Source organism: Streptopelia decaocto, assembly GCF_964273445.1.
Source record: "Streptopelia decaocto genome assembly, chromosome: 15".
Classification (NCBI taxonomy): Eukaryota; Metazoa; Chordata; class Aves; order Columbiformes; family Columbidae; genus Streptopelia; species Streptopelia decaocto.
This window is the reverse complement of record NC_138670.1, coordinates 7,342,485-7,369,846: the sequence shown is the minus strand read 5'-3', so window position 1 is coordinate 7,369,846 and position 27,362 is coordinate 7,342,485. Positions and strand designations below refer to the sequence as shown.

At 42.4% G+C, this 27,362-nt stretch overlaps 1 protein-coding gene across 2 annotated transcripts in view; it reads right to left on the bottom strand.

Moving 5' to 3' along the window:
* ARVCF (ARVCF delta catenin family member) overlaps window positions 1-27,362 on the bottom strand; it is a 150,790-nt gene that overhangs the window by 49,353 nt on the left and 74,075 nt on the right. For both annotated transcript variants that reach the window (XM_082066596.1, XM_082066597.1), the window contains exons 6-9: window positions 21,264-21,447; window positions 7,948-8,065; window positions 6,540-6,711; window positions 4,304-4,321 (exon numbers count right to left, since the gene is read on the bottom strand). In XM_082066596.1, coding sequence (XP_081922722.1) covers window positions 4,304-4,321; window positions 6,540-6,711; window positions 7,948-8,065; window positions 21,264-21,447 — 492 coding nt within the window. The remainder of the gene's footprint in view (window positions 1-4,303; window positions 4,322-6,539; window positions 6,712-7,947; window positions 8,066-21,263; window positions 21,448-27,362) is intronic.

Here is a 27,362-nt window from a genome sequence, read left to right as displayed (position 1 = left end):
GTCAGGTGCATCTACAAGATGAGAGAAGATATAGACTCAGAATATAAATCGCAGACTATTACCCATATTTGCACAAATCTAACTTGCAATCCAGCTGCATAGCTGTGGTTTTAGCATGAGCAACTTAGGGGCAAAAATCTGTGCTACTTTCAGGTTGATCCGCAAACATGCTTAGCACTAGCATTTCAGTGGGTCTTAAGAGTGCTTAAAATCTTGGAAAATTGTGTCATTTCCCTTCTTGGCAAAGCTATGCCCCTCCCTCAGAAGCCCAGTATTTACTTGTTATTTTTAAAGAGGTATTTTGACCCGAAGCTTAGCTGAAGCAGAAGCCAACAGCAGAGCGAAAAACAGCAGGCTTTTGATTTGCAGCCTCTATTCTCATTGCAACTATCAGGCAGGAAGGCTTAGATTTAATACACTGTACAGACAGCAGCCAACAACTTAACCTTGAATTACCCTTCAATCAATAAAGTGCCATTTTGACTATTTATTAGAAGCTAATGCAAATAACTCCATACTTTTGCTAAGAGATACTTTCAAACCATTACATCAGATTTAATTTATACGATCCTTCATAGAAAGCAGAAAAAACCTTGGATTTTAGTTTTAGTTAGGTTGAGAATTCAAGGTTAGGTAAACAACTGGAGAGGGAAGGGTTGTTTTTCATCCCTTCCTCTCCCCCCAAGGAGACACACTGCCCTGGGGAAGGCAGGGGTGCTGTGGGATAAGCAGGCACCCTGCTGTCAGACACGTACTGACAGCACAGAGATCATTCCGAAGTGCAGGAATCTACGTGGCTTCTGAGGCCAGCAGTGTACAATTTACCTTTCCCAAATTATTTTGGGGGGGGGGAATCAAATTATTTAGTCCCTCTCCCTCAAGAGCAGGGGAGGCAGGTGCAACAGGATGAATTCTGAATAACACAATTTAGTCTGCCAGAGGTGGCTTCTGAACAGGGGCTCTACCAGGCTGCTAATGGAGGTTTACAGGAAGGGCTGAAAGCTCTGCCAGTCAGAATGCCTTAAAGTAAACAGGAAAATCATCCTTGAAAGTGTAATGTGGAGATCCAGCTGACTCTTGACTGGGAATAGGTCAAAAAACAGGAAAGGCCACTCCCTGTTACAGCAGAGATGGTGCAGCTTCTGCACAGTGAATTCAATGGGCCGCTCTAGCTTTCCTCTTGACAAATGGATAAACATATGCAGTACTATACAGGGAAGAAATATAGCTTTTAAATACCAATATGAATATTTAAAAATAACATCAAGAGAAAAACAACCCCTCAAGATAGTATTCCATCCTCTCCCTTTCTTTGGAAATATCACACTCTTTTGTTTTGAACTGCCAACACAGAATATCAGCCAACTTTAACTACTGTGCAAAACAAAGCATGCATCTAGAAATTCAGTTCACCTGAAGTAATTTGCTTAATTACACAGAGCATGAGAAAGCCCATCTAAGCTGCCAAAAGGTCATGCAGCCAGGTACCATGCCATCCTTTGAAAGGTGTCTTTTCCAAAGGAAGGGACAGGAATTAGCTGCCCTTCGCAGCCCTCCATCAAGTTTTTGCTCCGCGAAAGAACCAGAAATACGTTGCTTGGGCAATCAAATACCAGAACGAAAAAATGAAAGGACACTGCATTTCATAAAGGCAGCTGAACCCAGTCACTGGCTGCAAACCCTTGTTGACCCTTAGAGCACTGACAGCAAAAAGCAGGGCAGAGGGAGGGAAAAAGCATTGAAGGAAGGAAGTCGGTGTTTAGGAAAGATTACAGACTTAAGGCAGGCCAATAAATGTGACTCCATCTTATCTACAAGTAGGACAAACTGTTTTTTTCACATGACCCCGAATTTCATGTCTCTGGCATTAGCTAGTTTGAACCTCAGAACATTTACTTGGAGAGCCAGACCTCATTCAACACAACTACTCATTTCAGAAGTTCTCTCTGTAATTTAAAGGCTGGGGTTTGGTACTTCTATTATCCCTGCATAACTGAAATGGCCCAGTAAAGGTTCCTTTCTTCCAGTTCACTTTTAGTCAGCAGTGTTAATTTGTGCATAACTTTAAGGAAGAGACTGCGCAGGAGTCAGTGTTGGCTGCTGCATCTTTGGAGCCAGCAATGCAGAAGCAGCTGCCTATTTGCTAACCCATCTTTCACCACGACAGCTCACTCCACCTGCGCTCTGGGATCTTCAGTCCCTGCCTCTCGGTTTCTGGGCCAGACTGCAAACACTGTCCGTATTCTGTGAAGCCCCTTGGCTAGTTTGTCTCTCAGCCCTCTGAGAAACTAACCCATGTCTGTTTGAACCAGAAGCTGCCAGCTGTTTACGAATGGAAGCAATTCAGAACACAGAGCTCTGACCAAGGGATTTCAACTCTACAAATTACTTGTTTAATCAAATTGAGCAAGGGCCAGGTTCAGAAACACCTGAAGCAGCTCCATTTTCCAGGGCTTTCCTACAGAGGGAAGGTGACCAAGCTCTAAGAAGACTCCAAAAGAAATCCATCTAGAAGGCAAAAGTTTCAAACTGTGGCCCAGCTGGTATTTTTCCCAATTTGATTTTCACAGGTCCCACAAATATTGGTTTGGAGTTTCTAAAAAGGGGACCCAATTTAGCAAGGTGAAGAGCCTACCAGTTACAAATCTCTCAGCCATCCCCTGGCCTGACTGGTGTCATGAGAGAACCAGCTTCACCGCCAGCCTCTGCAGCTCTGGACACCCCCTCTGCCACTCGAGCCCGTCAGTAATGCCAGCGCACAGGGATGCTGCAATGACTGCACCGGCAGGAGAAAACAAGTTTAAGACCCTGTGTTTGTGCATTTAAATTTCTGCCCTTCTATGCATCTCTCTGCTCCCCAAGTTTTCCAGCCCGAGGTATGGCAGAGCAAAGATGATGCTGTTGGATCAGAAGCATGGCTCTAAACCTTGCCAAGAGACAGGCAGCTCTGAACATGCCTGCTGACAGGTCTGTTTTATGAGACCTGGCTGTAGGAACTGGCCCAGGACTCTCGTTTGGGAAAATGCCCAAGACTTGCGTGTGCAAGATGCAGTTTACAGTCTCTGAAACCGTGGGATTAAAATTCTTTCTCTCTCCCCCCTGTGCTACTTTTCATTATGTAAGGAATAACCAAAACATGACCTCCAGCATTTTCAGCCTGTCAGAAACTCAGTATGGATTTTGAAGTACGACCCAGCGTTATTAACCACTAATGTTGCTGCTGATCTTCCTCAAATATCATTTTGCCTTAACGGATAATCAAAACAACTCTTCAGCTAGACCATTTTTGCTCAAGGATTAACCTCCCAAACACTTTTTTTCTGGTAAAAAAAAAAAAAAGAAGCGCAAGGGAAAGAGATTCTTCTTAACAACCCCCCCTTGTTCTCCCGAACAGTCAATACTGTGCTTGTTAATAGAGCCGCTGAGCCGGCAGAGCGAGGGCTGAGCTCTGTCCTTCCAACATGTCCGTCCTCCACAGGCTCACAGTCATACTCTGAATCAGCGTCTCACAGAACGCCAGTGAGCTTCATTTGTTGGGTAAAGCAGCTAGATTTCACACACACACACCCCAGCATCCCCAACATTTCTCCTGTAGCTCAGTCCTGCAGAACCCACTGATCTGAAGCAAGTGTCACAAACTGAAAACGACCCTGCCCTTATCCCCACGTCAGTCTCAGTGACACAGTGGAAGTCTGCAGGGCACAGCAAAACAGCTTCCTGGCCGAGAAGCAAGGGAGGCAAACTTCAGTCTCAGCCTTGTGCATTCCAATTGTAATTGCACCTGTTGTGCCAGGATGAGAAACTAAAGGGCATATCCCCCAAGGTGCATCACCTAACCAGTCCAGTGCCAGCAATAAAGATGCAGCAGCCCAGATGTGCATGCCCAGGCAGACGAGACACCAAGGATCCCTGAGAATACACATCCGGGCCACTGAGTCTTCATGGCTGCTGCTGCCCAGCCAGCAAAGCTGTTCTTGGATAGTACAGGGCTGGGGAGGCAACCTGCGTCCTCAAGTGTTCCCTCTCTCGTGGATTTTCAGGCCAGTTACAAATCAATTCCTCTATTGCACTTACACCAAGAGTGAATGAAACCTTGTGTTTTCTATTTGCGATGTGGGAAGATCAAACTGAAAACACTGACTCCAGTAGAGGATTTCCCTGCCTGCTGACATGAACAGGAGGATGCACTGGGAGAGGAGAAGGTGAATGAATGGGACCTCGATCTCAGCTCTCAGCTTTGCATGTGAAAGTTGAACAAAGCATATTATGGCGATGATGAAAAGAAAGCATTGCAAAGACTCACCTTGATTGAACCACTCCTCTAATTACCAGAAAAGCAGCAGAAGAAAAACAAAAATTTACAGGAAGGAAGAAAATACAAAGGAACAGTCACAAAGAGGCAGAATGTCACAGAACAGGTTCAAAACCTGAGTATTACAAGAATACTACAGAACTTTCATCAATTAAAAAAGCAAATCAAAACAAGTTATTCCACTTTCTCCCTTTTGTTCCTGCTGAAAAAAACACCCCAACAATCTGCACAGCTTTTTTTTCTTCCTCTTTTCATTAAATGAAAAGGTGCTCTCAGAACTGAAGGGACAGAAGGCTGACTGGTGTTTGAAATGCTGTGATCAATGACCATGAAATAAAACAAAATAAACATGGAAACACTGCAAGGTTAAGTGAACAAGAGGGGGAGATAATGGATCTATTTTAAAGTCCTAGACTGAGAAAATTAAGGCAGGTTCAGACCAGGTATTCAGATAAATGTGAGAAAAGGAAGCTTCTCTTTATGATTTTAAAAGCACACATATTAATGGATTTAATTTTTATTTTTTAAACACAACAGTTGCCTGTTCCCCTCTATCCTTCTGATCTAAATACTACCTGCTGCGAGCTCAGGATTATTCCCAGTTTATCTCCCTCTAGAGAGCAGTACACTTCTTATAAAGAGCACAGCAGAAAGGAGGAAAAAAACAAGTTAAAATATACTTTGGAAATTGTCACTTCCTGCTGAAGACAGAGCCAAACCCAAGCTGTCGCTGCGTGCCTGCGCTGCTCGCGGAAATCTGTGGGTTCATCCTCAGTGTCAGATGATTTTGAGACCAATTTGTCCAAAAGGACATGATCAGATGCTTCGGCTGATAAACAGGAGCTGTCGGGGCGTACGGACACAGAAGGTATCTCCGGGTCGGCCCCAGAGGCGAGGCAGCGGCCTGGCAAAGGACAGCCACCCGAGAGCGCTCGCTGTGCACTCTGTCATCCAGAGGACGATGACAGGTCTCAATCAGCAGCTCCCCTCCTCCCACTGTGCACACTCACAGCTTTTATGTCTAAAAATGTTTTCACTGACTGTGTTGCTCTCGAGCAGCAAAACAACAGGGACCACGAGTGGCAGGAACAGGCTCGAGTCAGCACACGTTCAAGGTTTCCAAAGGATATCGCACCGAAGCATCAGTGATTCGCTGTGAGAACAGGCTGGCCAGGCAGGTAAAATTCTTTCTTCAGTTTTTCCCCCAGTCAATAAAAGATTCCCATCATTTTTTTCCTTTTTAAACGCAATTTACATCTAGCTGATGACAGACTAGTCTGCAAAAGCCAGGTCACACTGTGATGACTTCCTTGACACATATGGAGACATGACATTTTAATAACATGTACAGGTCAGATCAAAGGAAGAGTAACATGCAGCACACAGCCCATCAAATTCAAACAATTCCATACCGGCTCTTCTGGACCAAAACCTTCCTCAGACCTGGCTATAAATAGTAAGCCAGGATGTGAGTACACATGAATGAGGATAATGGAGCCTAGACAGAAAATTGAGTTAATTATCTCTGAATTCAGTCTAGAATAGTCATTTCTCTAAAACAACAAAGAAAGCGGATATAATTTGAGCCTCCTTCTAAAGGAAAGATAGAAGGGGGGTTACTGAGACTATTAATCCTCTCTTGTAATGAAACTCATTTGCAACACTCGTACCCCAGAGGAGAGAACAGGTCTAAAAGTGACTGACAATTAAAAGCTACAAAATCATGTTTGCAATTTAAATTACTGAAAGAGTGACAGAATCGGGAGGTTGTGTGTTTTGGTTGTGAGCGGGAAGGCAGGTTTTCAGCTTGTTTTCAGAGCGACCGGAGGCACGGCAGCCGCACAGACAGGACATGCAGGGGGGAGCCGTGCGGGGCCGGGACTCGTGCTGCGTGGGCTCAGCGGAGAGGCGACGGGTGCAAGAACACAGCAAAGCAGAGAAGAGGCAGACACATCCACGTCTGGCCAACAGCACAGAGTCACCTGTCAGCATGCACCACTCCTGTTCAAAGCCAAACAAAACTAGAGCAACCCTGGAAAAAAAATCCCCAAATATCTAGTAGTAACGGAACAAGGGAGACGAACACGTGCCACGACACCACAAACACGAACCTCCGCAAGTTGCACTGCGCTAAACCCGCGTGATGAATGTGCTTGCGAGAGCAGGCCTACGCAGCAGAATTCCCCCCCAAATCCATTTCCAGTTCTGAGCTCTCTGCAACACGTACCTTTGGCTTTTTTTCCACCAAAACAACCAGCGTCATCTTTCTTCTTCTTCTGAGAGCCTCCCGTGCTTGTTGTCTGACTGGCGTCTGGTTCTTGGTACTTATCAGCTCCGGGGACCTCTTTATGGACGTGATAGGAAAGGTTCCGCATGATGCACACGCAGTTCTCCACAGACTGTGACACAGAAATGTATGTTGTAGTAAGTACTTCACCTTCTTATTTGCAAACTGTTATATTATACAGTGAAGGGGTTGGGGGAATTTTAAAAAAGCCCATTTGCCCCCTAAATTAAGGTTTGTTCTTGTTCTAAACCCAATTTTATTCTTCCAAAAGTGAAGTTCTTCATAAATAGCACCCATTCAAAATGAAAACTCTAATCAAAAATACCAGCTCGATCTTACATAAAGAATACAATTCACCAAAAGATCAAACACACAATGGAAAATGATCATATAAGGATTTTATTTTAATTCAAACCTCTCACTTTTCCAACCTTTACAATCCCCAAGGGGCCCATTTTGTTACATTTTCTCTGGGTCAAAACCCAGGCCTTGTGAGGATTTCAATGAGAACACGCATTGTCCTACAGTAATATCTAATCCACAGCACATCAGGTTCTGACAAGAGCAATGCTCTGCAGGCTGCAATGGAAACCACCAGGTGGTTACAAAATCCACTTCCAAAATTATCTGATTAAGTGACAGGGCTTTAGAATTCCCTTGTACAGTCCACCACACAGTGAGACTCAAAAAGCACGAAATAATGACGCTTTACAAGCCTCATTGGTGTTACAAAGCAATAGCACACTCCTTTCTCAAACAGGCTAAACTTATGATATTCCTTATGTATATAAGTAAACATTTAAGCGGCACAGGATGAGAAAATGATAAAACCAGATTAATCAAAATCTGCACCTAAAATATAATCACAGTCACAATGAAAGTGCTGCAGGTCTGAAGACATATCTTACTATCTAAGCACTACACTCTTTAGAGGTGGTGCTGAAAAACTCTTTAGAATGGGAACTGACTCCTTTGCTGGTATTGTACAAAGCACAATACAATAGGACTCAATTCTGATTGGGAGACTGCACTTATAAATGCCAATTAAGTAATGCAGAGTAATGGCAATAACGTCACTGACGATAATAAAGGACCACTCTCCCCACCTGTTACAACCACTTGCCTTTGCTCACCTCATCAGCCACACACGGTAACTCAGCAGCATCATGCTGATACCCCAGCAGCACTACCATGGATATCACAACAGAGATGAGAGGAAGATAATTATTATATTTTCTGAGGCAAGCATAATCCCCTTCTGAGACCAGCAAACAGGAGTCAGATCCCAGCGCAACACTTCAGCTTAAATTAATGGAAACATCCATTAATTCTTAATACTCAAATTCACCTTATTGTCTGTATCCTTCTTGCCAACTGCAGACTGGAGGGCGTGCAGCAGAGCATCCACCAGGCCATCGCACTCGCGCAGCCGCCGGCGCGCCTCTGCTCCATCTGAACTCACATTCCTAACAGGAGAGATCGGAAAGAAAATTTAGCCCTCTGACCTGCACCATAAAGTTGAAGGTGCGTCCATTTATATCACAATTATTAAGAACTCATTACACATTGGGTGAACAATTGGGAGGCGAAATAGTCCAACAAACCTATTACATCTCAGCAAAATATGGGCAATGCACATCTGCAACTCCCTGAGTCTGAACGAAAAGCGGAAAACAGTCACAGAGGTGTCTACAAACACATTTTTCCAAATTGCTGGCAAGTGCAGTCACATGCCTTAAACTGAGCAGGAGGTTTCAGGGCAAATAATACGCAAACCGAAAAATTAATTTCAAAGCCAGAACTTTTAATCTGAAAAACATTCTCACTACCTTAAGAAAACGATACAAAAACCACAAAACTACTCAGCAGTATTAATGGCCACAGAAACCGAAAAGAGAAAATGGTTAAAACCAGGCATACAATAAGCTGTATTTTATTTAATCAATCTGTAAAAAAAATTGGTCTTCACTTTCCCTGGCCACCATCTGCTCCAAAGCGGTCAGGCTGGCAGTGACCACGTACCACTGCTGTCCCCTTCACTGGTCAAGGTTTCTCCAAATCCATTCTGGATCTCCAGCTTCCTGACTGGAAGTTACTGCCACCCAGTTAAAATCCCGTGTTTTGACATTTAAAGCCCATCCTGCACACGCAGCTTCAGCCCAAAGCCTGAGTCAGTCACATTTAAGAAAGTAAAAGGGGACAGTTTGTATGTTTATATGGCTTTAAGTTTCTTGAAACAAAGGGAATCAAGTGACAAAATGATTCTTAACAGTGCTTGCTGGCAAAACTGACATGGAAAGTTTTCTCAGAGTTGAAATGTACTAATTTTGACAACAGCACAGTCAACACTTCAGCTCTCAGGGTCTGAATTCCACAAGCCCGTGCAGGGCTGGCTCTCAGCAGCTCAGGACACAATCGTTACCTTCTGCTGCCAGGATCGTGCAGCCAATCTTTCTTTTTAACTAACTAGAGGGACTGCCAATCTCCAAGTAATTAACAAATCAATCACGGTCCCCTCTCCTGTCCCCCATCATCCAGGCAGGCTGGTATGTTAATGGGATGACTAGGAAAAAAGCACATTTTCGTAGAGACCTCTCAAAATCTGAAGACACTTAATTGTGAGCTGGTTGCTGTAACAGCACATTAACTTTCAATTAAGAATACAAATTGAATGCACAGATAAATGAATCCTTTCCCCAAATCCTAACACACGGCCTCACCTCTAGCAATGGCTGATACAAGGCAGGTAAAATGGATATTAAAATACGAGTCTACAGGATATATGGAAGAGAGAATTCTACACGCTGCTTTTTCAGACTTCAGTTGTACTAATCCTTTTGTATCAAAAGCTCAAATGTGAATTTTAATGTCAAGTCTTTATGAAACTGAAATTAGAATTCAAATTCTCTGTGAAACCTTTCAGGAGTTATAACAGTAAATGATAGCAGCTCCACCTCTGAGCACATCTATTAAAGTGGAACATTACTTCTTAAGCTTGAGGGTGACACAAATGCACTAAAAATGGTTGTATCTGGAGCTGTGTATCACGTTTCTTATTCCCTCATTGAGTCTTAGAAATACAGAGCTAACATACATATGGAACACTTGCAGACTTCAAAAAGAAGCTTCACACCTGGCCCACAATGGCCTATTTGTAAGAGATATTTCTATGGTCCATTTGTGCTACCACACTTGTAGTGCATTTGTTTTACTGCTTTGGTTATCAACAGCATCACAGTATTTTGTATTCTGCTTTCTTATTTCTTGACCTGCATCAGGATCAATGTTAAGGTAAGCACTGATTAGGCTATAATTTAAAAAGTTACTACAAAAGTGCATCAGTAAGAGCATGGTTTGCTGGTATCGCTGTATCTTCGACTATGGAAAAATTTACTGAAAATTAATGCCTCAAGAAAAAAATCCCACATTTATCACACATAAGTAGGCATGAAAACTCTGCAGGATGAAAGTAATAGCTAATTAATGCTATGAATAAGTTATCCAGACATCAAACTTTGCAGCTTTAATGTTGCAACTAACACATCAGAAAATGTATCCGTATGAGCATCTCATGCAGAAACATCTGCTCTATAGACACCCAGCACTCCTGGGATTCTGCTGGTCCTCCCTCCTTGGGTGAGGAGGTTCCTGCAGCCCACGGGATTTATCCAATACGGAAAAACAAACCCCATTTCCCTGTCTGTAACTCTAACCCAGACCTACTGGAGAGCTCAGCTCACGTTCTTCTCCACAAAAGTCTGGGCAACAATGGGCTAAGAAAGACCAAGCCCAGGGAGATCAGGACCAGCTCTTTCTGCTGCTCCAACACTGCAAATACAGCAAAAATCTCCCAGTTCCCATGGGAATATTTGCATTTCAGATACATGCACAAGCACACCAAACATCCCTCAGCACTAAGCAAAGGTGGGCACAGTTAAAGTGAAGCCGGTATCCTCGGAGTGAGCTGTCATAGGCAACCCCAGGAGAAGAGCTCCCAGGGCTGGTTCCCATGATCCAGAGCAACCTTCAAAAGCTCAGGCAAGCGCCAGGTTCCATTTCTGCCTTGGGGTGTTAAGATTCTGCAGCATCTACCTCCTTGTAAAACATCAGCTGGTAGTCATCAGCCAAATTCACATCTTGGGTCTTCAGGGGGATACGTAGCACGGAGACAAAAGTGATTACATGGACTAGAGAGCTAGTGCTGTCACTGCAAAGAATGGAATCTGCAGCCTGGTATCACACTCCACTGACCAGTCAGGAAAAACCTCTTCCAATTTCACATCTGCACTAAAACCATTCTTGAGGCAACTTACAGATTTATTACACCTTATGGAACAAAAGAAGTAACTAAATCATGTTCCAAAGGAACCTTTCAAAGCAAAGTTTCTAAACACCCATCTTTGAAGAGTGGTAAAAAAAAAAATATCAACAAATAGGTGAGAGATTCCAGCAGATGTAACCAGAGGATTTGTAGCTGTCATACACAGGGTGACACTCCACAGAAGGAACCCAAAGCCTTGAGCAGGGCAGAAACTTCCCAAAACTCATGCAACAGATAGATTTGCAACACATGGGAAGTATATTTGGATGGAGTGTTTTGCTTTTCACTGAACTCTTCTACACATGAGACAAGCATTGCTTTATGTCAGAAGAAATGAATCCTTCGGTGGATGGAGCGTTAGACAGAAGACACCAAATAGAGAAGCCAAGCCGCTCGCTAAGGTGCTTGTTCACTCTGTCACCGATGAGCCAGGCTGCCATGCATCAGATGGAACAGCCCAAAGACTGTGGAATTCAACACATTCTCTCAGTGACTTGCTTGCCCGGGCATCTTAATTATCAAGAACTTCTACAGATGAAATCAAAGATACTTTTTAAGCTTGAACAACTTGAAGCAGGAACTCTGAAGGGCTTTTGAGGCACTGATGATGGGCAAAATCCTCTTATAAATGAAAATAAAGCTGACTGCCTGTTCAAATGGGTGGGAACGGGGAGGAGGAACTACCGGACTGCTTTTAGATAAAACAGTGATAAATGATACCTGCCATTCACGTCTGCTTCCCTGCCTTGTCTCTTCGCCCCCAGAGAGGCCTCTGCTGCTTTCCAATACTTTCCAAGACTCCATTTAGTGAAAAATGTATTTAAAAGAAACCACAATAGTATGTTTCTCACATCACGCTACAACAGCTAACAGAAAGCTGCACAGCGTGCTTACTGTACATTTATACAACACACTCAAAAGAGCAATTCTAGGAGCAAGACATGGAATTACTGTCCATGTTACTCAAATACACAGGAAGGAAAGCAACTCTATGACTGATCTTATGTAAAACAGAAAAGCTCAAATCTCACTCCAGGTATTTTAAGTCCCCAGCCTCTAGCTGGAAAAAGTGACCTGGATTCTTCCTCAAATTCTTGGGGTCCAGACTGTAGACGCGACTAGAGAAAGAGGATTTGTAAGGATGTTCAAATATATGCTCTCCCTGGGAAAACAAAACAGAGGAGCACTAAGTAAATGTTAAATAAAAGTAAATACCTACTAGCACAGAAACACATCAGACTAGGAATCCAGTCTGTTGGTATTAAAGACTTCAGAAAATGGTGGGGAATGTGCTGAGAAATCTGTTCATGCTTTAGATAAGGTTATCATTATCACCAAATAGTTGTCTTAATAATATGCAAGTCTGAATGTAACATTTACATCTGCAGAACAGAGTTGGTATTCATCATCTCTAGGATAGGTGAGCTGTTACTCCTATCTCTGCCACACGCTAAGATTGTCCTCAAGAGAAAAGATTTTAAAGTAATTAAATGCATGGCACTTAATTTGCACTGTTTCAATGCAAATCATGTAGCAATGTCCCCACTGTGCTTTACGTAACAACCTGAAAGATAGAGTGGAGACATGGAGAGATTGTGTGTGCTTTTTTTGTTTTCTTCAGACGATAAAGAAAAACTTGAAAATACAAGCATCAGAGAGATACGCTGTTTTCTCCGAACATTAAAACTAGTATTTCCAAGACCATTGCTGTGTCTGCCACCTGGCTGGAAAGGGCCATCAGTTGTTATCCCGCAGTGCTGCAGATGCAGCTGAAAGCCAGAGGTGAGAGTGTTACTGAACACTTACCACCCCACTTCAGTGTAAAAACCACCTTGTTTAGAGACCCAGCTGGGGATGAAGACAACAGGTTGGGGACTTTCTCATATAGAGAGAAAGCTGAGCTGGAACTGTTTAAGATACCCTCCTGGTAACATTTCCACCCTTCTCTGGAAGAAGCTGGATGGGAGCTGAAGCCGAGACAGCGATGAGCTCTTACCAACAGCCTCTTGGTGCACGCACCAAGCTCTCGGACTTTACTGTTGTAAACAATTTTTACTATTATAAACAACCTTCTAATAGCTATTTTTGTAGTGCCAGGCTAAAAAGTAACATTGACTCCTCACTAGACCTGGACTGACAACCTCACTGAGGCTTCACTGTCCAGACACTGCGTTTTATACACTTCAGCTGACAAAAACTACAAGGTTCTCACAAGTCTAATTTAAATATATTAGTAGTTGTACTCTGACAGTCAGAACCCTTGCTATAAAAACACCCTTCCACACCCACACTTTGCTTCACTATTAAGAAATTTTTATTTGGATGTCAGCCAATGGAGACTGATAAATAATAGTTGCAGTAAATGTACTCTATTTCCGAGCATATTTCTAGATACTGAATGTCCCAAAGGAGGAATATACAGCATTTTAAAATAATTCCATCACTTCATGCAGAAACAGAATGAATTCCATACCTCAGTTCACATGAAATACCAGAAAGTTTAATTGGTATTAAGTTCATTGTTCTGCAAATAAAAGAGAAAAAGAAAGAAGCTGCCTGTGACACAAAGACAGCCCGGTCCAGGCAGCACTGGTCAAACAGCCCTGCACAACACGCCGGAGCCTGGGAGCAGATGGCTGCATCAGGAATCAAGCAGAGAACATGGTGAAGAAAATAGGAACAAGCCAAAGTCCAAAGAACTGAACAGAATGACAGGGAGCTCTACTGATGGTGACATTAAGTGGGGAGCAGTCGTTCAAACGTGAATCTGACCTGGGCAGGAGATCCCACTGGAGATTTCTGCTCTACTTAAGCATCCATTTACCAGCTACACCCAAGAGAGAAGCTGCAGAGCAGCCCAGGTGGCTTTGCATGTAAAACCCTTCCAGCTATTTGAATAAAAAGATTTGTTTCATTTAGTTGGTCAAATGCTCAGAAGAGGACATACCAAAAACCACCCCTGAAAAAGGACTTCCCAAGCTTAGTCTGTGCTCCAGCAACACTGACATAGAGCAAGAGACGTGCCAAGCACGCTGCCACGTGTCTCATATTCATGTCAGCAGTGTCTGCAAGAGCTCCCTGCAGTAAGCAGGGGCTCAACAGCCGGCAGTGCAGCTTAACAAGGTACAGATGTCAAGTCCGTCCTTCATTATTTGTGGCTTTCTATATCCAAAACATCGCGTAATGCCTTCTCAGTCAAATGCTGACTGGTTGCCTGCTGCACGACCTAATTGGAGGGCTTGCCATCCTGCAACACAAATGATGCAGAAGCCACTACACAAGAATTCCATGATGCCCAGCAACTACTTTGCTTCCAAATTACTCCAGTCCCTGCTCAGAGGAAAGGCCAAGGGACTCTGCTTGCTGTATCGCGCCTGCTTGCTGCAATGTGAAAAGAATCTCAAAAGTACAAAAATGAAGCAGTATTTATCTAAGAAAGGGTTATGGCTCACATGCCTTCCAAAGAAAACTATGTCCATTACAGTGACTGCAGCGAGCTTTGTTTCAGTCTTGCTCTTCATCCCAAAGGGACAGATGTTTTTGTAGATTGCCTTCACTGACAGCCAAGGGAGAAGGGCCCTAGATTCATTCCTAAGGAATGACAGAAGGCAATAAGCAAGTGCACAACTTTAAATTTATACTTCAGATTCGATTGTAAAGCATTAAGGTTGCATGTAACTAGGTTATGTCTCTGCTGCTAAAATCTATGCATAATTTATTTATATTACAAGCTAAACATCAGGAACTGTCAGGAGGAACCCTAACAGCTTCTTTCTAGCACGAATTAAACGCTCTGCTCATCATATAAGCCCCAGGACAGCCATATGCTGTGATCCTGCACAGTATCAGTAAGCTAATTAAGAAACTGCCTTTGCTCACTCCTCTCTATTGTGTGGGTTTTTAATTTGAGTTGGTCTTTTTCCAGTCTGGGTTGGGCTGATAAGCTTCTCCCTTTTCCATGCTGCTTGCTGCCTCCAAAATGAAGATTCACAGGCTAATTTCTGTTCAGTTCTTATCTCCTCTTAAAACTATTCCTTTGCTGAAAGTCCAGTTCAAAAGTACCTGTTACACAACAAGAACTGACAGTATCGTTAACTCCAGTTTCTGGAGCAGCAATCGCCCAAAGGCTGAACCCGGCCTGAAAACAACACGAGTGCACTGGCCTCTGGGCACGGCGGGTGGGTGGGTGGATGGAGACCTGGCAGCACCTGCCCTCATCTCCTCTGGCTGGGACAGGGATGCTGAGCTTTGTAACGGGTCCTGTCCAGGCCTCTGTGGTTAAACAACTGTCCTACAAAAGCTCACAAAAGGGCTACTCGAACTACGATATGAGAGCACATAGACGAAGAGAAAAAGTCAACCACAGGACTTTGACAATTAATTTTTTTTGGAGTGAGGGAGAAATGCAGATGCTACAAACTGGACTCTGTACTAATGCTAGTTACTAATTTGCTGCTGATAAAAAACAGAAAATAAAAGCCAGCACCTGAAAACTGCCCCAGCAGCATCGGCGCAGCTGCACCTCCTGCGCCCTGCTAGCAGCAGCCAGCGCCGCCAGCCCACGGAGCTGCACTAAGCGCCTTCTTTCTGCAGGCAGCTGGAGGCGGAGGCTGCCTCGAGTATATGAGAGTGCAGGCAGGACAAATATGATGTGACTGTCACCACATACTATTAGCATGCCTGCAGGATTTAAAGATGGATAGAACTTAGAGGTAACTCGCTTCAAAAGCTCTAATTTCCAAGCACTTTTCTTCAGAGAAAAGCCATACATTAATCATTAATAAGAAAGGAGGGCATAAGCACCTGGCTCTGGCAGCCTATCTTCCTTTCTTTCCTCAAATTCAGCATGCACAGATAAGAAGAAATGGACACAACAGTATCACCGAGACACTCACACAGTTGTTTCCAGGGTGGAGAGAACCTTTCTGCCAAAACAAGACCACTAGTTGTCTTTGACAAACCTCCTTTACCTCCGTGTGCCTCACAGATGCACACACTCCTGCTATAAAGCATACATACTATACGTGTTTGCATGTATACATATGTTCACAAGTACATAAAGACATTAGGACTCAAGGAAAGAGTCCATTACCACTAAGCAGTGTTATGTGTGACTGAAGCACTGTAAGTTACATCTGCAGGAGACGTACATTCATGTACTCTAATGCTTTCTGTCCTCAACAGAAAAAGGCTTTAAACATTTTCATACAAAAATCTCTATTTGGCACATCCTGAGTATTAATGATTTACCATCAAGCTCCCGCAGCCCTTTTTCCTCTGAAGTACAGAACAGTACCAGGAGCCTGCAGATACTCATACATCACCTCCCAGCTGGTGGAGTATGTTTTCTGCTGTGATTCTACCTTACCTCATGCCTTCAAACATAATATCTCACACTTATCATAACTCTTAGGCTTTGATTCCATGGGACTGAACTCTTAATTTATACCTACAGGAGGTGCTTATTCCCAGTTGTCGTCCCTAGGACCAACCAGTTCACAATCCTTGGGATACTGGTGTTTACCAGCTTCAGAGGCAGGGTAAGGACAGAGGTGCCCACCCCACGTTCAAGACAGGAAAGTGAAGATCAGTGACCGAAGTCCAGACGCACTCAAGCACGTAGGGGTGCGAATCCAATCACCAAAACCAGGAGGAGACGGACTATTAAATATTAGACCACAAAAAGGTTTATACCATTAATCTTCCCTGTAATTATGTCAGAATAGCAGCAGAACAGCAATTAAATCCATACTTCTCTGGTCTCTTGTTCCAGCTTTAACCATCAGCTTGCCCCTTCTCAGGAGCTGCTGCTGGACAAGCTGGTGCATCCAATTTTGATGTGAAGAATGCATGTTTTCAGGGGAAGTCAAGTGGGTGCAGTTCGTGTTCCTACACCCACGGCCAGGTCTCTGAACCCTGAGGCTATTGGTGAATGCAAATTTCTGTGTACTTGGAGAATTGACAAGGAATGCTGCTACTACAGATGGTACTCTGGAAAAAGGAGCACTTCGCATCTGTTTGCTATGCAAATTGATTCATTTAACATTTGTTGACAGCAGGTCAGTTTAGCACAGGAATCAGGCTAGAAAGTTGGCAATTTAGGAACTGAGTTCTACTCGGTCCTCTTAGAAGTGAAAAAATCCAAGTGAGAATTAAAAGTAATTAGGCATAAACCAGCAATTAAACCCAGAATGAATTGCATTTTTAAACCATTAAAATTCTTGCTGCTTCCAGAGAACTAGGGACCATGGTGGGTATCTACAAAGCAAACACAAAAGAGAACACGACTGCAGCAATGCTTTCTGACCCACAGACACGGGATGTCCCCCCTAAAGCACAGAAGGACCTCGGGGGAAACCTGGAGACACAGCGAAGGTCTCTGGCACCGCCTGGGTGCACGTGAGCTCGTCTCGGCTCCATCAGTCCTGCAAATAATTCAGCTTGTGCTCTTCTCCCAGAGCATCTTCATGTCTTGGTCGAAGTTGTGGGAAGGACCATGAAAGGGCCTGGTTAAGATGCACCAAATCATTACGTTATTTAAACTGGAGAGAGTACAATTTAAAAACAAATGCTTCTGGATTGAAAATCCCAGTAGGGATTTTGGGGTTTAAGGAAAAAAAAAAACCAGGACAGTAACTAGAAGAGACATTCTCCACATACCTAAAAGAATAAAATACAATGCCAAGACATGAAACTTGAACTGCAAAGAAATAAAGGAACATCTGTACATATTTAACGATTCTCTTGGAAAATGTCTTCCTTACTTCTTCTCCAGTCCTACTTTTCCATAACCCAAAATCTACGTAATTTCAACACATTTATATTTGTTTTGCTTTTTACTGTTCCTTTCCAGATTTATCTCAACAGGTTCAACAAAATATAATATAAAATTACACCCAAGGTAGCATTTATCACAAGGCTCATGACCATTTTAAGTAGTAAAATTACTATGGACATAGCCGATCCATTCATCATATTGGGTCTGCCCCTATAAACAGAACACAATAATGGAAGAGGAAATATATTTTTCCTGACCTCAGGACGAGAACGAAGACAAAATTATCATTACCTGCACTAGTTCCTGAGAACTTCACTGTTTCTTGGCAAAGATTACAGAAAAAACACGCAGTAAATTTCATTACCAGGTCACAGTTTGCAAATTGGCTGTGCTGCCAAGTCTTTATTTTTCAAAGGGGAATACAGGATTCCCAAAACGTTTGTTTGAAGAGTTTTTGGCAAGCCAAGTGGATGCCACAAGACAAACCACTCATCATGTTCCAGGATGATATCAGGATCCTAAAGATCCCTGCAACGGCCACAGTCCCGGGAGAAGGTTGGACTTCAGAAGGAGCCCTTCAAATAAACACCAGTCTTCAGCGTCAATATAAACTTCAAGCAGTTGCATTTTCTTCCTTTGATTCTTACTGGCTCTGTATATGTTGTCACCTAGCTACGGTTGTGTGGATGGACATCACTAAGTATCATAGATAATCCAAGAGGTATTTAATTTAATTTAGGGCAAAAGATGCAGTGTTTAAATGGCATTCTTGATGCTAACAAGCATTTTAAGAAGATGTAAAGGCAAATAAGTGTGTGTTGTTTTTTTTTTTTTAAATTACTTGTTTTCAATTATTTTGAAAAAGTGTTTCAAAGGCTCCACATTATCAAAGGAAAGACCTAGATTAAGAACAAAGCTTAAAGGAAAGATCAGAAAGCAGTGTTAAAAAAAAAGCACAAATAATTAACCACTGGCAGTTCACCTTGTGAATCACCAAGTTTGAAACAAACTCACCCACATCTGCTAATAAACTTCATTAACTGAAAATATTATACTGAACAGAATGTCATCTTGCGTGCATAATGCCTGTCTTCTGCTTGGGCATCTGAACTGCAGAGACATCTGAAACCTCAGAAGCTCGAAGATCCTCCCAGGTTTTTTGGAACAGGAGGCAGCACACACGTGAGGCTGGCGCTCCATCAGGAGGACTAACCTGCCAATTAAATATCACATTGGTCAACAGTTCGGAGTCTGCAACAAGCTCCACTCATGGAAAATTGAATTTCTAGGACCAGTTACTGTGTCAATAAGAGAAGAGCAGGCAAATGGGTTTTTAAAGACTGACGTCTGTCAGACAGATGGCCGCAACAATTTATTTGCTGCCAGTGTTAACTACCTTGCTCGTGATTTTAAGGATGAGCTGCAGAGGATTTAAACAAATAATGCAAAATTATTTCCAACAGTAGTACTGATAGCTACATTTAACATGTCCATTTTTATCTGTATTGGAAGTGCTCTGCAAAATGTATGTAACATGACCAACACTGCAACAAGAAGTACGATCAACTGGAAGACAGGTCATGTCTCACCTACTCCTGCATCGTTGTCTCTTGTCCTGGACTCACTTTATCTCACTGCAAGAAGTCAGGAGACAGCAAGACGGTTCCCCCTGCTCCCTGTGCAAGAGGCTGCTCTAAGGCACAGCAAGAGACATGGACAAACTACCTTTTCAGACTGCCTAACCTCTACCACCACGTCTCCATTTACCTGAAGCAACTACTTCCAAACATGGAATCACCTTGCCTCGCATCTGACCGAAGCTCCAAATTTTCGACAAGGAAGCACATAGTCCCATGACACTATGACAGCAGAGACTACAGATGACAGGACTGAAATACACTTCCCCCTTTCAAAACCAGAAACAGTCACCACTCACTGGCTGCTGTCCTAACACATCTGAAGTGCAGCAGCATCACTTAAGAACCAAAAGTTCAATTCTCTAATATACCTCAGTACTGTGTTCCACACACCTCTTCATTAGCCTGAAGAATACAATGTCCAAAGTGGCACACACAAGCTTTTGCATGTCCTGTAAAACCAGTACCTTACTTTGAGATTAGAAAAACCCAACCAAAAACCAACAAACAAAACCAACCCAAAGGTATCTTGGAATGTAGAAGTTGAAGTGGATCAGTGCACTGCACATACTAATAAAAATGTATGATGTGGATTAGGTTGGTCTAATAATGATCAATTTATTGTCTACACTTACTGGAGAATCTCATATTCATTCAGATAATCCTTTTATCCCCCACCATGACTAATTTCCTCTTGCAGAACATCATTAGAAAATGAGACACTAGTAAGTAAAGCCCTATGATGTCTGGAGCCTACTTAAAGGACCTTAGTTTCCAGTGGGACCGCAAATAATTTCAGTAATGGGCCCTTTCAGAACGCTTTTCATTACTTTCTTCATTTGTGAAGTTACTCGGGGGAATAGTTATTGCAATTTAGAGACCACAAGCCCAGGAAACAGAAATGAACCAACTTCTGAAGATGCATTAATCAGTAGCAATCTGACAGAAATACACTTCAGAGCAACAGAAGGTATGATGCCAAATCTTTATTAGTTTTGTTCAAACTAATTGACTTCATCGTGAAGCTGAAGAATCTAACAGGGCATCTCCACTATTTTATCTCGAAGAAAATAAAAAGTGAAAAACTGTTTAGGGAACACTGGTTTTTCAGACTGCATTAGGACTCCTCCTGACTCCAGCTTCTAGCACCTACTGTCCTGCTGCCAAGGGGCTTTCAGAAATACAAATACAGTTTCTAACCAGAAAAGGCTCCTTTGCAAGGAATATTAGAAATACATTCCTAAACAGTCAGTAGGTAATGTTTTTAAATGATTTCCCATGGGTCCTTATTCACTTTAGCTTAAAATAGGAACATGCCCACAAAAGGGTTTGTGGCTAAAACTGGATCCATGGTTCATGTTCAGCATAATTCCATGAAACTACTTCCCTGGCATCTGCAAAACGATGCCTTTTGATAGCAGAAGGCCTAAAACCAGTAAGAAAGTTGATTGAAAACACTTTTCAGATACATAAAAACAGCACCACTAAGGGAAGCAGAGAAGGTACCCAAAATTTGTAGACGCAGCCCACTGATCACAGTACAATCGACAAAAGGAAGGTGACTGTCAGTACAAATGGCACAGTTTGCATTGCAAAATGCTCTTTTTGTACTTCGCTTGGCAAATAACCTTACCTGGGTGACTCTCCATTGTATTATACACCTCCCTGTATTGGTGCCCTCCCCTAACCTGGATAAATAACCTACTCTTCATGCTCACCCCCCCGCACAGACCCACACTGACACCCCTGCAGCAGGAGAGTGCGTAGCAGGCAAATACCTCCAAGCATCGCTGTTGTGGCCACTGAAATGGGGATATCTGTGCAAAAATGAAAGATATACGATCCTTCATTTTGAATCAAATTAATGTTAACAAAATCCTAAACACGGGATGCAGTGAAAAGATGAGTACTCCACAGTTCTGTCTTACCGTAAGCAACCAGAAGTGTTCTTGAAGACAGTTGTCCACTCAGCATCGCGAGGCTTCGAGTCCTCATTGGGCTCGCTCTCCCAACCTGAATGGGGTATGATCACCTCGTTGGTGAGCGTCTGCAGGCCGTGGTTGATGATGACCATCTTCAGGGGCTCGTAGGAGGACAAGTTCCACAGGGTGCCTGCAGGAGAAACGCTGATTATTAAACAACAAGAGAATAACAACTATTTTAAAACTCTAGATTAAACAGAATCACTAGAAGGTTAAGTCATAAAACTAAACGAAAAGTAGAAACCGCTTGATGAGATGCCAGACTAGCAAATAGCTTGGGGAGGATTCCACCATCGCTGCAATAGAAGCATTTCCAAAAGCACTGAGGCACTTTTGTCAAGACATGGATATTGTTGAAGACAAGTACACAAATGCGATGTGCAATTGGAGATTGATAGGGTTTTCCTGCTGTATACAAACTTTGTTACACTTTTAAGTCTAGCTATGCTTCGAAAAGTAAAAATTCAGCCAGTGCAGCAGCCAAGTATATATTTATGGAGGATCACTGATCTTATGCTTATCCTCTGCACAAGACAATATTTCATTCTAGACTCCTCTCTATTATTTACTTTCACATTTTCCTGTCACAGGCAATATTTGTGTTCAAATCACCTGGTGCCACAAGCATATCATTCTGTGAAGATGCTCAGAACCAAATCTCCTGTGTCTTTCTATTTTTTCCTTAATTATGAGCCAAAATAGACAGAAGTCAAACATCAAAACAACATAACAGGAGAACAGCCTTACAACTGTAAAGATACCCTGTCTTAGACAAGTGATACAACTTAGCAGAGCTGCATCAGTGTCCTGATATTGCTCATTAGGTTAGGGATGTACCGGGACAGTCACTTCAGAGAGAACTTCTGCACAGGCACAGCCTGGTAACATTTAAGAACTACCAGTAACAACACTTGGAGAGAGCCACACGCAAGACATGTGAAAAGTGGGCAGACTAGCAAAGTTTCAGAGAGACCGAACAGAGAAGCTAAATTGCCCAGAACACACAGGAAATCTTTCTTAGGTGGATACAACATAAACCTGAGGCTCCCTGTGTTAATACAGCTGTGAATCTGTGCACATCACAGTGCCAATTGTAGACACTCACCTCTTAGTATACATGTTTAAAACAAATCACAAAACAACCAAGGTGCAACCTTCTGTTTCAGTCCTTTCAATCACTCAAAGTTTTAAAACCTACAATTTTCAAATTTTAAAAGCGACTGGGGAAAGATTTTGGCTCTATTGCTTCTGTCGCAAGTCTGACACACGGATTTGCTGGACAGAGAGTGAAGACCCCTCATGGCCACCACAGGGACCCCTGAGCAACGGCAACTCCCGTGGGAACAACCCTGCACACTGCACTGCTACACGAGTGGCAAATGCCAAACGTCCTGTTTTAATACCCGAGTATTATCCATATAGGGTCATGACAGGTACCAGGTTAGGACGGGAATTTTATCTCCGTGTGAGTGGTGACTGGCACTTGGACGATAACCTCAAAGGCTGAGGATTAGCAGAGCCAAGTGCTATGGTGTCCCCTACTCAAAGTGATCTTTACACAATCCAGGCATCCGTTCAGGCCGTATTAATTAATAGACTCAGAGGCTGACAACAGAATGAACACCATAATGTTTCTTTCAGTCTTTTTCTAAAAACATACAAAAATACTGCTTTTTTTGGCCTGATTCCCTTGCTGTTAATAAACAACACACTGCATGAGAGTTTCATGACCCACTTTTTTAGCTTTCAAGCAAGACTGTATAGGTGAAATAGGAATTACTTCGCTCTTCATACTCATCACAATTAATCACCCTTTGCCACTGCGAAACACCAAACACAATGGACAGTAAAACACAAAACAAAACACCAGAAAACCAAACAGAAAATGCTATTTTTTTTTTTTAAAAAGCCTTTACTTTTCAGAACAAATACGCATCAACTGAGGAACCTAGTACGGCGTTTGTAAGGATCCTGCATTTCTGTTCTTTTTGAAACGGCAAAGTATTGCAACTGGAAATTATGTGGAGACTTAAAATCATCTCTATGTGGAAGAGCTAAGTTTGAAAATCTGACAGCCCTTCATATTTAAGAGCTCTTAAGTGCACATACGGTTTCTGCACCTGAAATGAGATGCTGCCTTTTCCTCTTTCCCGGAGGAGTGACATAACCTGTTATCTCTGGTGTGAAACTACAAAGGCAAATTTCACTGCTTAAGAAGAATGAGGCAGAGATATACTTAAAAAGCCAAAAATACCTATCTAATTTCCAAGAGCTCTGATATTACAGGATTGTACAAGTTTTCCAGTGCTCAAATCTTTTGCTTGTCTTAAGACTTCGAGATTTGTGTCTAGATTTCAATACTTTCAAACCCACTGCGCAAAATGAAACCATCACCTCCAAACTCCCTCTTCTCCTGTGTTCTCATTCACCAGTAGTTATTTCAAGAGACCAAACACAACTGGGATTCAATCACATTTTAACTGGGTTGCAACACCAAAAGCAGCACAAACCTGCCCATCTACCACCCGCCAGTCAGCTTTGTGATAGCAGGAACCCCATCCAGAGCAGGAGAAGTGCTTGCCCCTGCAAAAGATCTCTTGTACATATTCATCCAGAATTTTTAGTTAAGAGGCTGACTGCAATTTATGGAATAAACCATTTACAGCAAACACATTTTGACTGTCAGTCCCACTGAGTGCCTGTCAGACTGGGAACCGAAGGCCTTTCCCTCATCTTCTTTGAAGGAAAAAAAACCCAACACATTTCAAGCTTTTCAACTTCTCATCTGCCTCCCATCGCTCAAATATTTCATAAAAAACATCAACTAACTGTAAAGAATAAAAGCCGGTCTTACTGCTAGAGAAAAATATCAGAAAGCTCTTCAAATTCTTCAAAAATGTCAAAGCACTTAAATGTGTAATATTGTCCTTGAAGGCTGCACGAGGAAAAGCAGAATAATCCCTTTGTTGAACAGCATTCGGTGAAGGAAAACGCCCTGCACTTAACAGAGAGGCGGCCCACGATAAACAGGGCTGAAGGAATCCGACAGTTCCAAAGGCAGAGGAAAAATTCAGATTCAAGGCTGACTCCATTGGGAATATATTCCACAAGAAGGGATACAGAAAATAAAGGGTGAAAATACATTTCTCTTATTCAAAGTTATGAACCGAAGAGGTCTAAATCCAGCATCCTTTCAGTTCTTGAGAAAAAAAAAAAATAATCTAAAAGATACTGATAGTTGCAGCCACTGAACCTTAAAAAAAATGAGCAAATTCAGATGAGCCTGGAGGTTTTAGCAGTGCAAGAAAAAATCCAAGCTGAAAAAAATAAAATCCTTGCGAATTTGACATTCCTCTTTAAAAATCAGTCCCTGTCTGTATTAGCATAACACACTAATGATCTAACAAGCTGGAAACACTGTTTTTAAAACTCTAAGTTTAATCAATTCAAATGAACAGCACTCAAGAGAAATCAAGTCACTACCACAGCAGCATAAGGGAAATGAAGTTATCTCCATTTTCCATGCACTTGCACTGCTAATATTGGCCTTTTGGACCACAGATCGCATTCATTTTAGGACTAGAGAAAGAAGATGAACTACAGCTTTTCAGAAGATGATCACAATTGTGATCAATATTTATTTTATTCATAAACACGATTTGCAATATACGTATACATTTCTAACTACCAACGTTACTCCTACTCTTTCAGCATGTTAAGCAGGGACAATAGCGACAAGTTTTTGTTTCAAAGTACTGATTATTGTAAAAACATATTAAAAATTACTGTAAGCTATGAACATAGCGATATGATTCAAGTAATATTAAAAGTGATTATGGCCACAGCCATAATTTCCTAAGTCTCTGCCTCCTTGGAGCTGTGAAGAGATTGCTAAAGGAATTGTGATAGAATACACACAGGCTGTTATCTTCTGAAATCTAAGGGAACTGTGTTCCTGCTGTGCTTGCTCACTAGCAAAAATCCAATGTCACCAAGAAATTAGATGAAGTGGCTGTTTAACTCTTTATCTGTGGCCCACACTACATCATTTACTATACAGGACAATAAAGCACTCTGCATTACATTCACCGAGGGCTTTTGTTGCATGTTGGTGCTGTACGCATTTATGGACAGACTTGTTTGATAATTCTAAGTTGTGAAGATTGGATGTATGCTGCTTCAAGCTCAACAGTGGCCAGGCTGAGAACCTCGACACGCCATGCCGGAGAATACACCATGGAAAGGCTCAACCTTCTGACAAGCTTTCTAACAGAAAATGGAAGGAGTAAGGTCATCTGAAACCTGAAAGCTCAAGACAGCCAAGGTGCTTCAGAGAGACGCTAGTGCCAGATGAGCTGACAGATCTCACACGTGAATGCCCAGGTGTGAATTCCGAGCAAACTGATCCATCTGCAAGTTGCCATTATAGTATTAGATCAAAATATCTCCTCTGCAGAGCATTTTGAAGGTCAATCATTTTTCAATTAAAACGAGTTTGGCAACATACACATCAGAAAAATCATGTTCTGCACCACTTAAAATCAGTGCAATGTCATCAAACAACAAAATTACTTCCAATGTTCGCACAACGAACAAAATTATTCATTAAAGCTACCAACTTCTGATTGCTTTTCAAAGAATGTAATAGAATTTTGGTCTTGCATATCCGATGGGAACATTTGCTTCACAAAAACACCCCTGTTACTCAAGAGAAAACTTTTGCAGTTTTCCCAATCAGAACAGATTTAATTCCTTATCAGCTGAATCCTTATTTCTCTGTTTCTCAAGGAAATGATACACTGAAAGTTCATTAGTACAGTTCCAAGACCAGAAAGGGATGCAAGGGAGAATTCTGTGGAGTATTTCTCATCACAACTCTACTCATGATTTACTTATGGACACTAACCATTAAATCGATCTTTTCTCAGAGCAGAAGAAGAGAGACACTTTGTAATGCCACACTTTAAAAGACAGAAAATTGCGATCTGTGGCATTTTATGATTGTATCTTGAGTTTTGAAGGTATTTTTACAAACCTGATGTATCTGTCTTACCTCAAGGGACATGTTTTAGTGCTATTTGCAGATACATCAAGAACGTTTGGTGAAACAGACATGGCATTAACCCAGAGAGGGTTTTCAAATTCTGCTAAACCAGTGCTATCTGAAAGAAAAAAAGCTATAGACTTCGTTAACCTGGTAGTAGTGTTGTATCAAGTGTACTCAGCCTCCTTGCAAAGCTGCACACCAATGAGTTTGCCTAATCGGGGTTCTCCAAAACTTACATTCTGGGAGACAGTCAAGTGAACACACTTCTGGTCTCCCTGATTCCAAATGGAACGTCACACACCCTGTTCCCCTCACGCTCCGCTGCCACCGCATCCACCTCTCACACGTTTTTAACCCGCTGCCCTGGCTTCTTCCCCCTCCATTACCCACTGCCCAGACCCGGCTGTCTGCACTGGTTCAGACTCTCCTGGACACCTGTGGCTGCTGCATCACATCACCAAGTTACTGAGAGCCCATAGAGCTGTACTGAAGCAAATAAACTATTTAGAGCTCTCAATTCAGATGAGAACGATGATCTGCGCTAAAGTGTGCTCTCCAGCTGCAAACAGCATCCCTTACTGAATGCTCCATGTCCTCCTGTCCTGCAGGCAGGTCCCACACCCAGAGAGGCAAAACTCCAAGACTGCAAGTGCTCTTGAATTCAGACATCTGAATTATTTAAATTTCTTTAAATTATGTAAATCTCTTTGGACAGCAGGATTACTTCATCATTCACCTACATCTGGGAAGACCAGCTGATGACGACTATTCAGCTTTGGAAAAGCAGCCAGTATTGAGTTAAAGGAATATTAAACCACAGGGAAGTCAACGTGTCATTCCAAACTTGAATTTGCAGCCTGTTAAAAGAAACACACAAGCAAATCCTGTACACTGTTGTCTTTTCTTCCCCCCTGCTCCCCCCTTTTCTTTTCATTGCTGCAGAATCCCCAGAGACTTCACTCCAGACAGAATGAAAAACTTTCATGGCAAAGGTAGAC